Source organism: Diabrotica virgifera, chromosome 8, assembly GCF_917563875.1.
Source record: "Diabrotica virgifera virgifera chromosome 8, PGI_DIABVI_V3a".
Classification (NCBI taxonomy): domain Eukaryota; kingdom Metazoa; phylum Arthropoda; class Insecta; order Coleoptera; family Chrysomelidae; genus Diabrotica; species Diabrotica virgifera.
The window spans coordinates 220,957,983-220,973,572 of record NC_065450.1 but is presented as its reverse complement, the minus strand read 5'-3'; the positions used below and the strand labels follow the sequence as shown (position 1 = coordinate 220,973,572).

The window sequence follows — 15,590 nt, the reverse complement described above, 5'->3', positions numbered from 1 at the left end:
TTTAAATGTATAAAAAAATAAAAACTTGCATTGGGATTCGAACCCACGTTTATTCGTGTGCTTAGGATTTGTAGTCGAAACCTCTATCATTTTGCCACCTACACGTACCTGTCATGTGCGAAGATAGGCCAACTGAACGTTTTACTGTTTGGCAGTTCTGAATTTAATCAAATTAGTTTGATTTTTGTGGAATTAAAATTAAAATATTAAAACACAACAAAACATAGAGTAAGAAAACAATATATCAGATGAAGATTGGTAGAAACTTTGTTGGTAATTAATTTATGTAAATCAAAGCATTACCTACTAGAAAGGTACATACATTTTCCAAATAGCTAAGTACCTATGTAATTTTTTATTACAATACTGAAACATTTGCTATAATTACGTACCTGTTGCTTTTAAAAACTATTTAAAAAGTCACTACAATTATAAACTTGCATTTTTCTCTGTCCTCACAACAATAAAAACTAATATACAGTTGAGTCTCTGAATCTTTACCCGTGCGTCATCATTTAAAGCATACGAAATAAGTCGATGCTAAGTCGGAAATTGAAATTTACTAAACGCAACAGCAAGTCACTTACTGTCACTTGCTGTTGCGTTTAGTAGGTTTTCAAAGATACGTGTTCACAGCAGCTTGACTTTTTTTTAATTGTAGGATAGCAATCCTTCGAACGTTTGGTCGGTCAATTCTCCGATCGAGGGTCGCTTAAACCTGTCGATACATATGCCCATCATTCAAAATCCACAGCTGTTGAGCAATCCTTACACATTGATTTCACCTGCGCGCCATCTACTGCCGTCTATGAAATATCTGTGGAATGGAATCGTGTCTTCTCCGGATCCGTCAGATTTACCGATGCCTGATAAACTGATGGTTAAAGGTAAGTCCAACGAACTTGGCTAGTTGCCTGTCTTTCTAGTTTTGCATATAGCCGCTTAGAGGGCGCCACCAATAAAACCTTCCGACACAAACGTAACCTCAATCTTTTGTTGACATAAATCGACAGTTTCATTGCGATTGCGACACAACAAGTCGTGTAGATACAGTAAATATTTGAAATTAGCAAGTTGGTCGAAAAATGGATCTTAGCGAGAACATTTTCGAGCAATAATTTTTTACAATTTTCGGACAGGTTTATTCCAACAGCAATGTCACGTTAAAGTGGTTTCTGTGTTTGGGAATGAAGCATCACACTAGTCAACTATTTCCCGCTGGTATTACGAATTTCAACGTGGTCGCTCCAGTCTCAGCGACGAATCCAGACCAGGTCCACCCAAAACATCAGTCACAAGGCAAAACATTGATGCGGTTCGTCAGCTAATTAAGGATGACCGCCATGTACGTGGAAAAATGAAAGAATAGGGCTTTTCATCGATTGTCATTTGTTTCGAGCTTCTGTCATATGTTGTATAATCTATGTATAATATTAATATACACGGATTATTCGACATATGACAGAAGCTCGAAACAAATGACTGTGAATGAAAAGCCCATCAACGATCACATCAATCACTTATATTGTATTTACTGTCTTTTTCTATAAATAACACACGTTTGTTATACGCTCTGAGCTTCGCTGGTGGCGCTCCTAGCGGATTACTAATTCAATTTCACCGGTAATTTTTAAATTTATTATTTAATTGTTATCGCTTAACATTTACAACGCAAAAAAGTAATTAAATTGTAATCGATTTTTTAAGATATTGATAAAATATGAATTTCTTACTTCGGATACTTTCACAATTATCGTGTAGATGGCGCTAAGATTTTTAGATTAAATTATAATTACATATTACGGAACATTAATAAAACTTAAATTCAGTATTTAAAACGTAAGTATATTTAAGGTAAAAATATATACCACAGCTTTGACCAACTAATATATTTTATAATCAATGTTTTTAATTTTAATTTTAAATTAATCACTTTGACATTTATGTCAAATTTCCGGTAAACGTTTACAGACTTGCCACTACTGACGCTCGCGAATTTGTAAATATCCCCTCTACGTACGAGCTCACAACGTATACGCTGTTGGATATTTATAAATTCGCGAGCGCCAGTAGTGGCAAATCTGTAAACGTTTACCGGAAATTTGACATACATAAATGTCAAAGTGATTAATTTAAAATTAAAATTAAAAACATTAATTATAAAAAATATTAGTTGGTCAAAGCTGTGGTATATATTTTTACCTTAAATATACTTACGTTTTAAATACTGAATTTATGTTTTTTTAATGTTCCGTAATATGTAATTATAAATTGATCTAGCGCCATCTACACGATAATTGTGAAAGTATCCGCAGTAAGAAATTAATATTTCATCAATAGAACGTCAAAATGATTAGCAAAATCTTAAAAAAATCCGTTATAATTTAATTACTTTTTAGCGTTGTAAATATTAAGCGATAACAATTAAATAATAAATTTAAAAATTACCGGTGAAAGTTGAATTAGTAATCCGCCAGGAGCGACACCAGCGAAGCTCAGAGCGTATAGAAAAAATAGCAAATACAAATAAGTGATTGATGTGATCGTTCATGGGTTTCTTTCATTTTTCCGACTGTATATAGTAATAAGGAGAATAAATGTTCTTGCATTAAAAAAAAAGAATTTTGGTAACTTTTGTACTTGTAAATCAAGCATTTAAAATGTTTAAACACACTTTACCTTAAGAGGATAGGCGCAAAATTTCAGCTCCAATGCTATTTAAATGCATTCAATGTTTTCAAATCCTGAGAAAACTAATAAAATAACTATAAGTTACAGGGGTGAAAATTTAGTGTGATTTTGATTTTTAAATATCTCATTCAAAAGAAACTTTTTATTTATTCTAAGGAACTTTCGGCCCTCGGTAATAATGCAGTCTTTCATTCTGCGTTTAAATTTTTCAAAAATATTTATTAATTTTTTTCAGGATTCGAAAAAAATTAACAAAATTTCCGTGGTGATATTTTCCAAATCGAACATTCGCTATGTTTGTCATACAACGCACTCAGTCGAACAGAATCTGGTGATAAGACAGTGGCAAACAAGGCTACTAAATATTTGACACGGCTTCAGGAATATTTTGAGTTGTTTATTAAATAATATTGATAGTGTACTGGATAAATAATTGATTTAAGAAATTAAGAAAAAGTTATCTATTATTTATTATTAATGGAAGATCCAAGCACGGACTACATTTGGATATATTCTGTGATCTAAGTATTTTGTTGTTAAATACACTCACCGGCACAAAATTCCGCCGCCCAAAATTTTTGATTAAGTTTGACAATCTGTACCTTTATTATTTGTACTCCGATTTTCAAGATTCTTGCACCAGTTTGTAGGTACATGTAATGTCGTTTGATGGCATTATACGGGGGTGAATGGAAGCGTTGTTTTTTCTCCTAATTTTAAAAAATTCTGTGGAAAAATTGGAGGACTGATTTTGTTTCATACTACTTTTGTATTATCCTGGAGGTATCACTAAGGTTTTGTTTTTTGAATTATCCCAATATCTCTTTTCTTGTAAGAGAGTAAGAGCTGTAAATAAAAACACTGCTTTGAAGGTTTATTTAATTAAAAATATTAAACGCAATAAAATTAACAACACAAAACAAAATTAACAACAAAACAAAACAATTCAATAGCGGGTATGTCCACCTCTTGTAGCAACGACTGCTCGCAATCTGTTTAGCATCGAATAAAGATGTGTTTTCCTTGTCTGGGGAATAGCCCGATAATCCTTTACCAGGGCCATAATTGTACCAAATTTTCTGGAGGCCTAGGATGACGGCAAATAGCTTTTTTTATTAATCCCACAAATGCTCAGTAGGATTGAGATCTGGGCTGCATGCGGGCCATTCTAATCTTATCAATCCAACCTCTATTTTATGAGTCAATCAGTGTTGTTATTTACAAAAAATGGTACAGCTCTTACAAGAAAAAAGATATTCGGGTAATTTAAAAAACAAAATGTTGGTGATGCCTCCGGGATAATATGACAGGACTATGAAACAAAATCAACTATTCCATTTTTCCACAGAATTTTTTAAAGTTAGGAGAAAATACAACGCTTCCTTTCACCCCTGTAGAATGACTTGCAAACAATTTTTTTTGTTACTGGAATAATACCAATACATGCACCTACAAACTGGTGCAAGAATCTTCAAAATCGGAGCACAAATAATAAAGTTATAAATTGTCAAACTTAATCAAAAATTTTGGGTGGCGGAATTTTGTGCCGGTGAGTGTATGTTCAAAATTTATCTAAGCTGTCCATAGTAACAATAATTATTAAAAAATCGCTGAATATATAGTTAGTGAAAAAAAAAAAAACAAAATGAATGGGAAAATTCAACAAAATCTAGACGTTTATACAATTTTATACCAATATTAGAAAACATTCCAAATTATTTTAATCCAAAACAAGGTTTAATACACTTTTTAACAGGACATGGACCGTACCCAACATATTTGGAAAGATTTAACTTAAAAGATGATGCATATTGTGAATGTGGAGAACTAGGTACACCAGAACATATAGTGTTACATTGTGAAAATTCTATAGAAAATGAAGAACACAGAGAAATGAGAAGAAGATTAGAAAGAATTGAAATAAGAGATATATTACAAAATGAAGAATATTTTGAAATATTAAACAATCTCGCACAAATAATATCAAAAAAACAACAAGAAATCTATAATAATAGAAGAAGACAACCAATAATCCAACCCTGATGAAGTTGAGTAAGATAAAGTTAAAATAAATAAAATAAAATATAAATTCAAAAATAGATATTTACAATTATAATAATAATAATTCAATATAAAATAAATAAATAAAAATAATAATTCAATACATAATTAATAAAAATAAAAAAAAAAATAAAAAAAAAAAAAAACTACCAACTCTCTTCTGAAAATAGAGGGACTGTCTTTATAACTTAGAAGGGAGTTGATAGTACCAAAAATATTTTAAATTGTTTATTTAAATTTGTTTGTTATACGTAATTAAGAGATTATGGCAAATTGTTATTGTAAAAATAGATTTAATAGTTGAGTAAAAAATGTAAAAATATAAAAAAAAAATATCTGTAATCCCATCAGGAAAAAACGACCTGGATTAGTCACTAGAGGCCAGGTCATATGTATAAATAATAAATAAAAAAAAAAAAAAAAAAAAAAAAGTTAGTGAAAAAGTAATCATATTAATTAACTGAATTAATAATGTAAGGGATTACACAAGTAACGGTTATCCAAGAACATTCAAAAGCCATCTCCAAGTCAATGATGACAATGTCATTGTCAACTAATCTCTATATTTGCCGTGTAAAGAAAGAAATAGTAGGGATAGCCATAAAATATTTGCGCCTACGCTCTTCAATAGAAATATAAAATAAAATCTATTGACATATAAATATGAAAAAAAGTCTATAAAACAAAATATCGTGCTTTACATTTTTGTATTTTTCAGGTGGAGTTGCAGATGATTCACAAGATTCTGGTGTTAACATAAAATTAGAGAATTCTCCTTCAGATACAGAAAACGATGCTGCAACTTCTACAAATTTAGGTAAACATTTTCAAATACTTATTTTTTTAAGTTATTCAAACAAAGCTATTTTTTATAGGGCATAGCAGGAAACATATTTGTTACATAGTCTGTAAGCGTGGTTAATAGTAACTTTGATACAGTTTGCATTTTGAAGCTCTTTTGTGGCGCGTTTTAGTTCAAATTTAACAAAAAAATATCATGGAAAAATCTTTCAAAATAAAACTAGAATTTTATTTTCCATCATAATGAAAATACATTTTTGCGCCACCCATTTTTACTGCGTTTGGCGGTTGTTTATTCTTGTTACTTTAATAGGGAACTTGCACATTTTTTTATTACATAATAATGTTCAATTTTGTTTAAAAATGATACATATTTCCAAAATTTCACGCTTCAAAAACTCGTAATAACTTAGAAATACAAATTTAAAGTCTTCTGCGGTATAAAATAGTTCAAACGACCCGTGACGTCACATAGTTTTATTATATAGTTATGATTATGGTTATATTTAGGTATATTCTTCTTCTTTAGTTTATTGGCCTCCACCTACTTGGGTATTTGGCCAGCTCATCGTCTCAGAATAAGGGAAAAATATTTATATTCTAATGACATTTATCGTATGTCATTGTAATAATATATACCAGTTTGTTGAGATTGGAGTTCTATACCGTTTTTGAAGGAAAGGAAAGAAGGTTTACTATGGAAAATAAAACCATTTTGTAAAAGTATAAGTTTTCTATGAATAGGTTAAACGATCAAAAACACTTGTGACGTCACATAACTGTATTTTCTACTGACGTTTATAATGTCTAATTTAAAATTATATACAATTTTGTTTACTTTGTTGGTGCAGAATGTAAACATATAGCCCGATGACGTCACGACGCGTTTTGGGCTGGCTGGTATAATTGAATTTGTAATCGTCGTTTATGGTCCAAACGAAAGACAAAAAAACTTTTTTATCTTTGATACATGTTTTAAATTATGTTCTGTTGTGATTTATAACATTTTTTTCGAATTTAAAATTTTATACAAGTTCCCTATAGGGCTTTTCATTCCCAGTCATTTGTTTCGAGCTTCTGTCATGTGTCACATAATATTAATATATCTACGTCATACGTTATTGGTATCTACCAATGATACAAACCAAAGACGTATGACGTAGCTATATTAATATTATGTGACACATGACAGAAGCTCGAAACAAATGACAATCGATGAAAAGCCCTATAGACTACAGAAATTAAGAGTAAACAGTAGCGATCAACAGGTAGCAATAAAAGATTAATATTTTGACAATATCATTGTCGCGCTAAATGGAAGTAATAGAAAACGATTTTATTATTAATAAATAGATATTTATAAAAATAAACCAAAATGGGTGAAAATTTTATGTTAAGATAGGTATTTAGAAAGGTATTTGCATGCAATATCTAATAATAAAACAATAATAAATAATCATTTTTTGTTGTGAAGCGAAACAAATTTCGATTTTCACATAATTTTGGCACGGTTTTTAATGGACTTTTTCTTGGAAGGTTTTACTTTATTTTTCGTTTGATTTACTTTTTCCATTTTGTTAAACTATTGATAATATTTTTAGAATAAAAAATCCTCCTAAAACTTTATATACTCGCATTAGAATTCGAAATATTTTTACGTAAAATATACTTACCTACCTACATATAACTAAAACTCACAATTAATAACAATCTATTCTTTCAAAGAGGCCAACAACTTATACAACAACAACAAATATATAATAAATTAACTATCAATAAACACTACTTTCCTATGAAACAACAAAAACGAATTCTTAAATTAACACACTGCTGCACTGAACAGATATCGATAAAGATGACAGAACAGATTAGAGAAAATCTGACTCAGGTTTGTCAAAATGACAGTTATAATTTCTCTATGTTGCCTAATTAGTTATTTAGTTATAATATGTTCGATTTCTTGTTAGAAATAAAAAATTTTAGTAGTTTCAAGATTACACAAAATCTAGGCATGGGATAAAAAAGTTTATTTGAAGAAAGTTTTTTTTTTCTTCTTAATGGCGGTACAGGCTCCTTTTTTCAATATTTTATTTAGTTATAGAGTAATTTCCACTTACTAACATATTTCTGTGTGTGTGTGTGTTTTGTGTTTTATTGGCACTGGTTTTCACAATCAACTGGCCAGTCAATTTCATAATGATTTTTTAGACTGTAACTTATCACTAACTCAGGGAAGTAATGTGTAGTGTGTGTGTTGAGTAAGTGTCTTGTTACTTTGCAAAATCGACGTCATTGTCTTTGCAAAGAGACGCTAATTGTATCCGAACGTCTGCGGTCCCTCCGGTGAGTACCGATCCCACAAGGACAGAAACTATTTTCATTTATTAATTTATAATAAACGAAAAATTTCTGACCCTGGTGAGATTCGAACCCACGACCTTACAGATTTTTCGATCCAAAGGTAGGCGCTCTTACCACTGAGCCACAGAGGGGGTTACTAACATATTTCTGAAATTGGGCTCTGTACCGCCATTTTTTATTATATTACGAATATGTGTGCCAAATATCTCGACAAAATATTCAAAATTAGAGCTGCAATCTTGGAACACGTTTGTTGCTACCTGTTGATCGCTACTGTAGCCTCTTAAACGTTTGCTTTCTTTTATAGGTGAAAATGGAAAACCATCCTTTGCAACTTATCTAAGCTTTAGCAGTTAGGTTGCCAAGAACGAAATAAAACATACGCACAAGTTTTAACGAAAAATCTTTTGAAACTGTTGTTCCACGTGGGAGCTGGTAATTTTATCAAAAGTCTAATCCGTTTCCAACTTTACACTTATAGTATATTTTTGTTAAAGTATATTCTTGTAGTACAAAGACGACCTAGATATCGTAGATGTGGTTTTCAAGAATTTTAAATATTTTTTAGATCATAAAAATACTTTGAGAATGATTTACCATCAGTTCTAGTAAGAACAACGATTAGATTATAATGTTATAGATCGTATTTTTTTAAATTGTCATTAGCTACTTAATTTTTTATTAGTTTCTAATTTTAATTCAAAAATTGTGTCCGTACCAAAAGAGTTACAAGAGATTTCTTTTAAAAAATATATTTTTCGGTGCATTTAAAACATTTATTTAAATGTGCATTTTATGAAACCTTCTTCGCATTGACTTTTTTGCAGACATCTCTTGTACCTCGTATACTTTTTATGATCCGAAAAAATCTACATTTAAATGCTCAACTGGCATTCAAGTAGGAGGTATTGTAAGTATCAATAATTTTTAGCTGAACTGATTGTCTGAGAGAAATTTGTACAGAATGTCCCACGTTATGCGTTCGGACAGGTTCAATATTTAAAAAAAAATGTGATTGCATTAGTAAATTAATATATTAGTAATATATAAAACTTTATTTTACGTATTGTTTATCAAATGATTCAATATTTGCTTTAAAACGGAAGCAAGTAGTAGATGTGGTGCTACATTCTGTACAACTTGCTGTAAATAATTAGCTGAATTGAATATTTCAATAATTTTCAATTGTAACACTAAACAAAATTTGAAGGAAAAAAATCTCGTCCTCCTCAGTACTAATCCTGTTCAGGAATTCCCTTCCATAATCCTCTGTTATGGGCTAGTTGTTGGACTTCGTCGACTCAGTTATTGAGTATTTTTTGTTGATCCATCCAACAGCTGGAGCTCTTACCCTAGATCTTTTTCCTTCACCTCTGCACTCGATTATCAGTTTTTCCATCCAGGAAAACCCTACATGAATAAATAATCTATACTGACATGAGAATCAAACATTCAAATTAAAAAAAAGTATATGGACTTGTTAATTGCTTTTCTATTTAAGTATCATGCTAAAAAATCTTTATTAGATATAGTTTTTAGCCCAAAACGAATTTTGTACCATGCATTCAGACGTAAATTTTGGTTTTCAGACGGTTTTCTTGTCTTTCACTATAAGGTTTGTTCCAACTCGATACAAAACCGTTCTTGAATCGTTTCGCGCATGCGCAATAACTAATAATTATGCGCAGTAACACATTTTTCGTTACTGCGCATACTCGTAACCGTTCAAGAACGGTTTTGTATCGAGTTGGAACAAACCTTGTGTGTCACTTCAGATGTTATTTGTCAATTATGTAATTTTGCATTGTCAACGACTTTGTATTATCTGATTGTTTAAACTTATTTTGCAAACTATGTCTGTTATTTGTTTATGCCGTATTTTGTAAGATGAAGGGAATATTCAATGCTGATACATTTTTTCAATAAAGAAACTGTAAAAGCATAGTAGAGAGATATATTGTCTTTTGCATTCTTGCATTGGTTATTGTCTGAAATTGCATTTACAAGATGTCTATTACAGTTGTCAATAATGTCATTGTCAACGATTTTGTATGCCATTTTTTTAAATTGCAATTTTTTATTTGGGATTAAAAATGATTTGTTTATATTTATAGCATGATTGATTCACATTATTTTTTTGTGTAGTGGTAGAATTAAAATTATTGAAATGTCCACTCTATTGTTTATGGCATTGTGTTTTAAAAGACCAATTTGTTTCATCATTCCTATGATTTGTGTCTGTGATTGTGTACTATTTATTATTATTCAGTTAGTAGATAAGTCGATATCTTTCGAACAAAAAACTGCTATCGACTTACCGATTTTATTTCTGTTGTGTAAATTGCATTTATTGAATTTTTGGTTGTTTTTTTAAAACAGCGCTTATGCAATTTTTATGCAATACTATTTTGTAATGTAATTATTACTTTTTTACAATATATGTGACTTTTTTTCAAGTATAGAATGTAAGAAAATTTGTCTGTACGATTTTAAAATCGGTTCTGCCAAAAAAATGTATTATGATGTGTTGTTATAAATAAATAAATTTGTACTTTTTTATTGTCGGTTTTATATTATTTCACCCCTCCCCCTCTGTTATAGGAGTACAATAAACTTAATGAGGTAATCATCCCTAACTAAATATACCTAGATATACAGGGTGTTTGGTAGGTTGATGGACATTCTTTAAGGGATAATAGGGGACGCCCTTTGCAAAATTTTTGCTAATAATGTATCGCTCAAACTGTTTTTCGAAATAAAGTTAAATTTGTCAATATTCGAAAAATTTTTCGTCTAAAGTCGTCTATTTTATTTTTAAAAATAATTATCTAAGCGAGATACTTCCCTGACATACAAAATGCCTTACGTATTACTTGCTCAGATTGCAAAAACCCTTCGTTGTTAATGCAACTCCAAACACAGTTCGGATGTCAAAACAGTAAAACGCACCTTTCATACGCATACAACAACCATGTTTATAAACCAAAATAAACCACTTCACAACAGGTAGATTGTTGGTTAGCATAGCAGGTAGATTGTTTTTTGTTTGTTATGCATTCGGAGAATGACGATAGCTGATGGAAATTGTATGCGAAGAGTCAGTGTTGTAGGTTTACATTTTTATTCCATTCGTAAAACAGGGAGGTAGTACGCCTAGATAATTTTTAAACGTGAAATAGACGGTTGTCTAATATTGACAAATTCAGCTTTATTTCATTAATATTCAGCTCAGCCGGTTACTATTGTTGGAAATGTGTACCTACTTAAATAAACAAGGGATCATTCCATAAAACAGGTAGATCCCTTTTTGATAGAACTTTACGCCTCAAAGAATAGTACCCCGCTGAGCTGATATATGCTAATATAAAGAAAGACACTCAAACAAAGGAATCAAAAACAAATCAACAAAAATATACTAAAAGATAATACGACACGGAAGAATAATAAAATTGAAAATAATGACAGGAAAAGAAATTAATGGAAGAGCTGGGTGAATGGAAAGTAAAGTAGCTAGACGCCCTTATAGGGTAAAAGGAAGGGGGGAAGAAAGAAAGATATATATGCAATGCAGTGTATAAGTAAATATTTATGAGCCATAAACTCACAAATACTAAGATGGTGGAGGCATATCCAAAAATTGCCAGAGATAAAAATACCTAAAACAATCTAAATGGGAGAATTGACAGAAAACAAAAAAAAACAGATAGAAAAAGGACATCAAAATAGATATACAATTTTAATATATTTTGATGTACTTTTTTTTATGTTTTTTCTTCAATTTACCCAGTTTAATATTCTTTTAGATAATTTGATCTCTGTCATTTTCAATAGAAATAAGGCAAAAAACACGATATAAATCGTGGCTTGTTGGGATATAGTCCATGTGGTGAGACCGCTCCCGCCTGGAAAAATTTCTGATTCGGGTTCTTTGTGAATTACTATTCAAAAATGTCCCCTTTAAACAAATCTGAAGGGTGCCGAGCGGATTTTTGGGCAGAAATTGTTTAAACAAATACAAAAGATCACTTTTTTTTGTTCCGGAACATATATTTTTAAGTTTTGTGGGTCATTCTAAACAAGAAAGAGGCAAATTCCCAGAGTGCCTAAAGATAGCCATTATTATTCCCCTTCATAAGGGTGGTGAAAAATCTAAAGCTTGCAACTATAGACCTATTGCCTTACTACCGGTACTTTCAAAAATTATCGAGAGACTCATAAAAACCCGTCTTATGTCCTTTCTCATTGATAACAACATCTTATTCTAAAATCAGTTCGGCTTTTTAACTAATAAATGTACCACTGATGCCATGTTTTCTGTGCTTCATGAGGTTTACCAAGCACTAAACAATATTCTTTATACTGCCACTGTTTTCTGTGACTATGCCAAAGCTTTTGATTGTGTAAATCACGACACTTTGATTAAAAAACTAAATTTCTATGGGATTCGAGGTATTTCTTTGAATTGGTTCCAATCTTACTTGAATCATAGGAAACAACTAGTTAGAGCAAATGATACCGACTCTAGTGTCAAAAACATTGTATGTGGAGTACCACAAGGTTCAGTATTGGGTCCTCTATTGTTCCTTATCTTTATAAATGACATCACTAACTTAAAAATCGATGGAAAAATTTTTCTTTTTGCTGATGATACCAGTATCACTTTGAGCAACTCAACTATTGCATCTCTTCATGCAACTATAACTTCTGATTTGCTTACGATAAAAACCTGGTCTGACTCTAATTTACTCTCTTTTAACGTGGATAAGACAGTAGCATTATCCTATAAAATTGCTCTTCAACCCCTGCTTGTTAATAACAGCCAGATCTCTACCGTTGATTCTGTAAAATTTCTTGGTATTTTTTTAGACAGTAACCTCAAATGGTCCCTTCATATCGATTTGTTAAGTAAGAAACTCGCCTCAGCCTGCTATGCTATAAGATCTGTTTCGAAAGAACTCAATTTAGCATCTTCTAAACTAACATATTTTTCTTTGTTCGAGTCTCATCTTCGATATGGTTCTTCCTTTTTGGGGTTCTAGTACAGCTGCCCATTTAGATGTTATTTTTAAATTACAAAAAAGAGCAATGAGGTATCTGTTTGGCCTCAGAAGAACAACACATTGCAGAAGTTACTTCAAAGATCACGGAATTTTAACTCTTACATCTTTATATATTTTAGAAACTGTTTGCTTACTTCGTAAACACATGCATGTCTTTCTAGCAAGGCCTCATCATGACTACTCCACCAGAAATTCAAATTTTGATGTCTATTTACCGATCCCGTCCTCTGAGTTAGTAAAGAAATCTATATTATATTCCGCAAAAAAACTACACAACCATCTTCCTTTACAACTCAAATCTGCAACATCTTTCCCCAAGTTCCGTAAAATGACAAAAGCTCATCTATCTAAAAGACCATATTATTCAGTAGAAGAGTTTCTTAATGACTAACTAAAAAATTACAGTAATGTAGTAAGTAACCAAACTTATCTATTTGGGTGTCACATGCAGCAGCTTAAACTTATTAGTTCCTATATCTATAGTTTACTTTGTTGTATGTTCACTTTGCAATTTCTATAAATTGTTGCAATATATCGATTTTGTTTTTTTTTTCTTTACTTTATTAACTTATATTTTGTATTTTTGTATTTTTTTTATATTGACGATTTATCAAATTTCAGAAAATTGTATATGTTATTGTTATTGTTAGATATTATTTATTTATTTTTTCTGACTTTATGTTAAGCTTTGTCCATAAAATTTGTATAATTTTCAGTGACAATAAAGCATATTAAAAAAAAAAGTATCTTGTAAATTTTCTCAAAAATTGATAGTTTTCGCGTTATTGGCGATTTAAAATCTGAAAAATGCGAAAATACGAATTTTCGAGGCTTAAAAACTCATATTTCAATTTTTTGAGGTTGCCAGATAGGTAAATTGAAGATTAAACATTCAGCTTCAAGATTCTGAAGAGTGATCGCGTCTAACCTTAATTTATACCGTTGTTTTTTAATTGTTAAATATGCGTGTTTATTTGATTTTTTTGGCGGTGCGGCGAGCTCTTTCAAAAATCTCCTATTTTCCTCCGAAAAATTCTATTTTTTCTAGATTCTTTAGAATATTCTAAATAAAATAAGTTTCTTGACATTTTTCTCAAAAGTTAATAGTTTTAAAGTTATAATCGATTTAAAATCCAAAAAATGACAAAAAAGCATTTTTGGATTTTCAATCGCTTTTAACTTTAAAACTGTTAACTTTTGAGAAAAATTCCAAGAAACTTATTTTATTTAGAATGTCCCAAAGAATCTAGAAAAAATATTTTTCGGAGGAAAATTGGAGATTTTTGAAATAGAGCGCGCCACACCGGCAAAAAAATCGGATGGACATGCATATTTAACAATTAAAAAACTACGGTTTAACTTAAGTTTAGACGCAATCACTCTTCAGAATCTTGAAGCTGAATGTTTAATCTTCAATTTAAGTATCTGGCAACCTCAAACTACTAATTTATATATGAGTTTTTAGGCCTCGAAAATTCGCATTTTTCAGATTTTAAATCGCCTATAACGCGAAAACTATCAATTTTTGAGAACATTTACAAGATACCTTTCTTGTTTAGAATGACCTACAAAACTTAAACATATATGTTTCGGAGCAAAAAAAGGTGATCTTTTGTATTTGTTTAAAAAAATTGTTTAAACAATTTCTGCCCAAAAATTCCGCCCGGCACCCTTCAGATTTGTTTAAAGGGGACATTTTTGAATACGAATCCACAAAGAAACCGAATCAGAAATTTTTCCTGGCGGGAGCGGTCTCACCACATGGACTAATAGTCCAATGCACATATAGATATGCACATCCATTAGATCCCCCATCTTGAAGTACCAACTGATTTGATTTGTATTATTTCAATAAAAAAATAACGAACGATCCACAATTATTGGGATCAAAGCTAGCCCTGCAAAAAATTATGTATGTCTTGTTTTAATCTGAATTTATATCATTGGTTTATCAATTAGTTTTGATTTACATTATAAAACATAAAAAATCAGTCAAAACCTTTAACACAGAACTTTAATCAAAAATAAAAAGAATTAACAAAATTATAAGTAACAATAATAAATAAAATCAAACACGATGCTGTATATGTCTACCACCAACAGATGTATATAACCTAACTTTTCTTGTTAAGTTGACGTAAACTGGAAAGTATATCTGAATTAAGAATAGACATGCACTGTATAGCTATCTCTGTTGTTTAGAGCCACCTATGGTGACAATAATTTTGGATCACACGTTATGTATATAAATGAAGCAGGATGGCCCTCATTAGGAGCTGATCTTAACTAGCCATAACATATTAGGATAAAACTAATGATTCTTAATAACCATTTACTGTTAACACATTACGTGCGGATGTCTGATCCTAAGACTACTCTGAACGGACAAAAAACACATTAAAAATGTGTATAATCAATGGCATACATGCGCACCGTCCGCACATTGGTGAAGGCACCATGTGGCTCACATGTATGTCATCCGCACGGAACGTGTTAAACAAAGGATTTACATAAAAATATTTTAGAAATCAATAGTTTAATGCTACAACTAGCTGACTACTTTTAATCTGTAAGTACTTGGATCAGAAATTAGCCTAAATGAAAGTAAGCACACAA

At 30.8% G+C, this 15,590-nt stretch overlaps 1 protein-coding gene across 2 annotated transcripts in view; it reads left to right on the top strand.

Annotated features, from left to right (window-relative positions):
• LOC114334852 (meiosis regulator and mRNA stability factor 1) overlaps nt 1-10,473 on the top strand; it is a 106,432-nt gene extending 95,959 nt beyond the window's left edge. For both annotated transcript variants that reach the window (XM_050658068.1, XM_050658069.1), the window contains 3 exons: nt 662-887; nt 5,471-5,569; nt 8,222-10,473. In XM_050658068.1, coding sequence (XP_050514025.1) covers nt 662-887; nt 5,471-5,569; nt 8,222-8,271 — 375 coding nt within the window. In that variant the 3' untranslated portion in view covers nt 8,272-10,473. The remainder of the gene's footprint in view (nt 1-661; nt 888-5,470; nt 5,570-8,221) is intronic.
• Nucleotides 10,474-15,590: the final 5,117 nt, after the last annotated feature.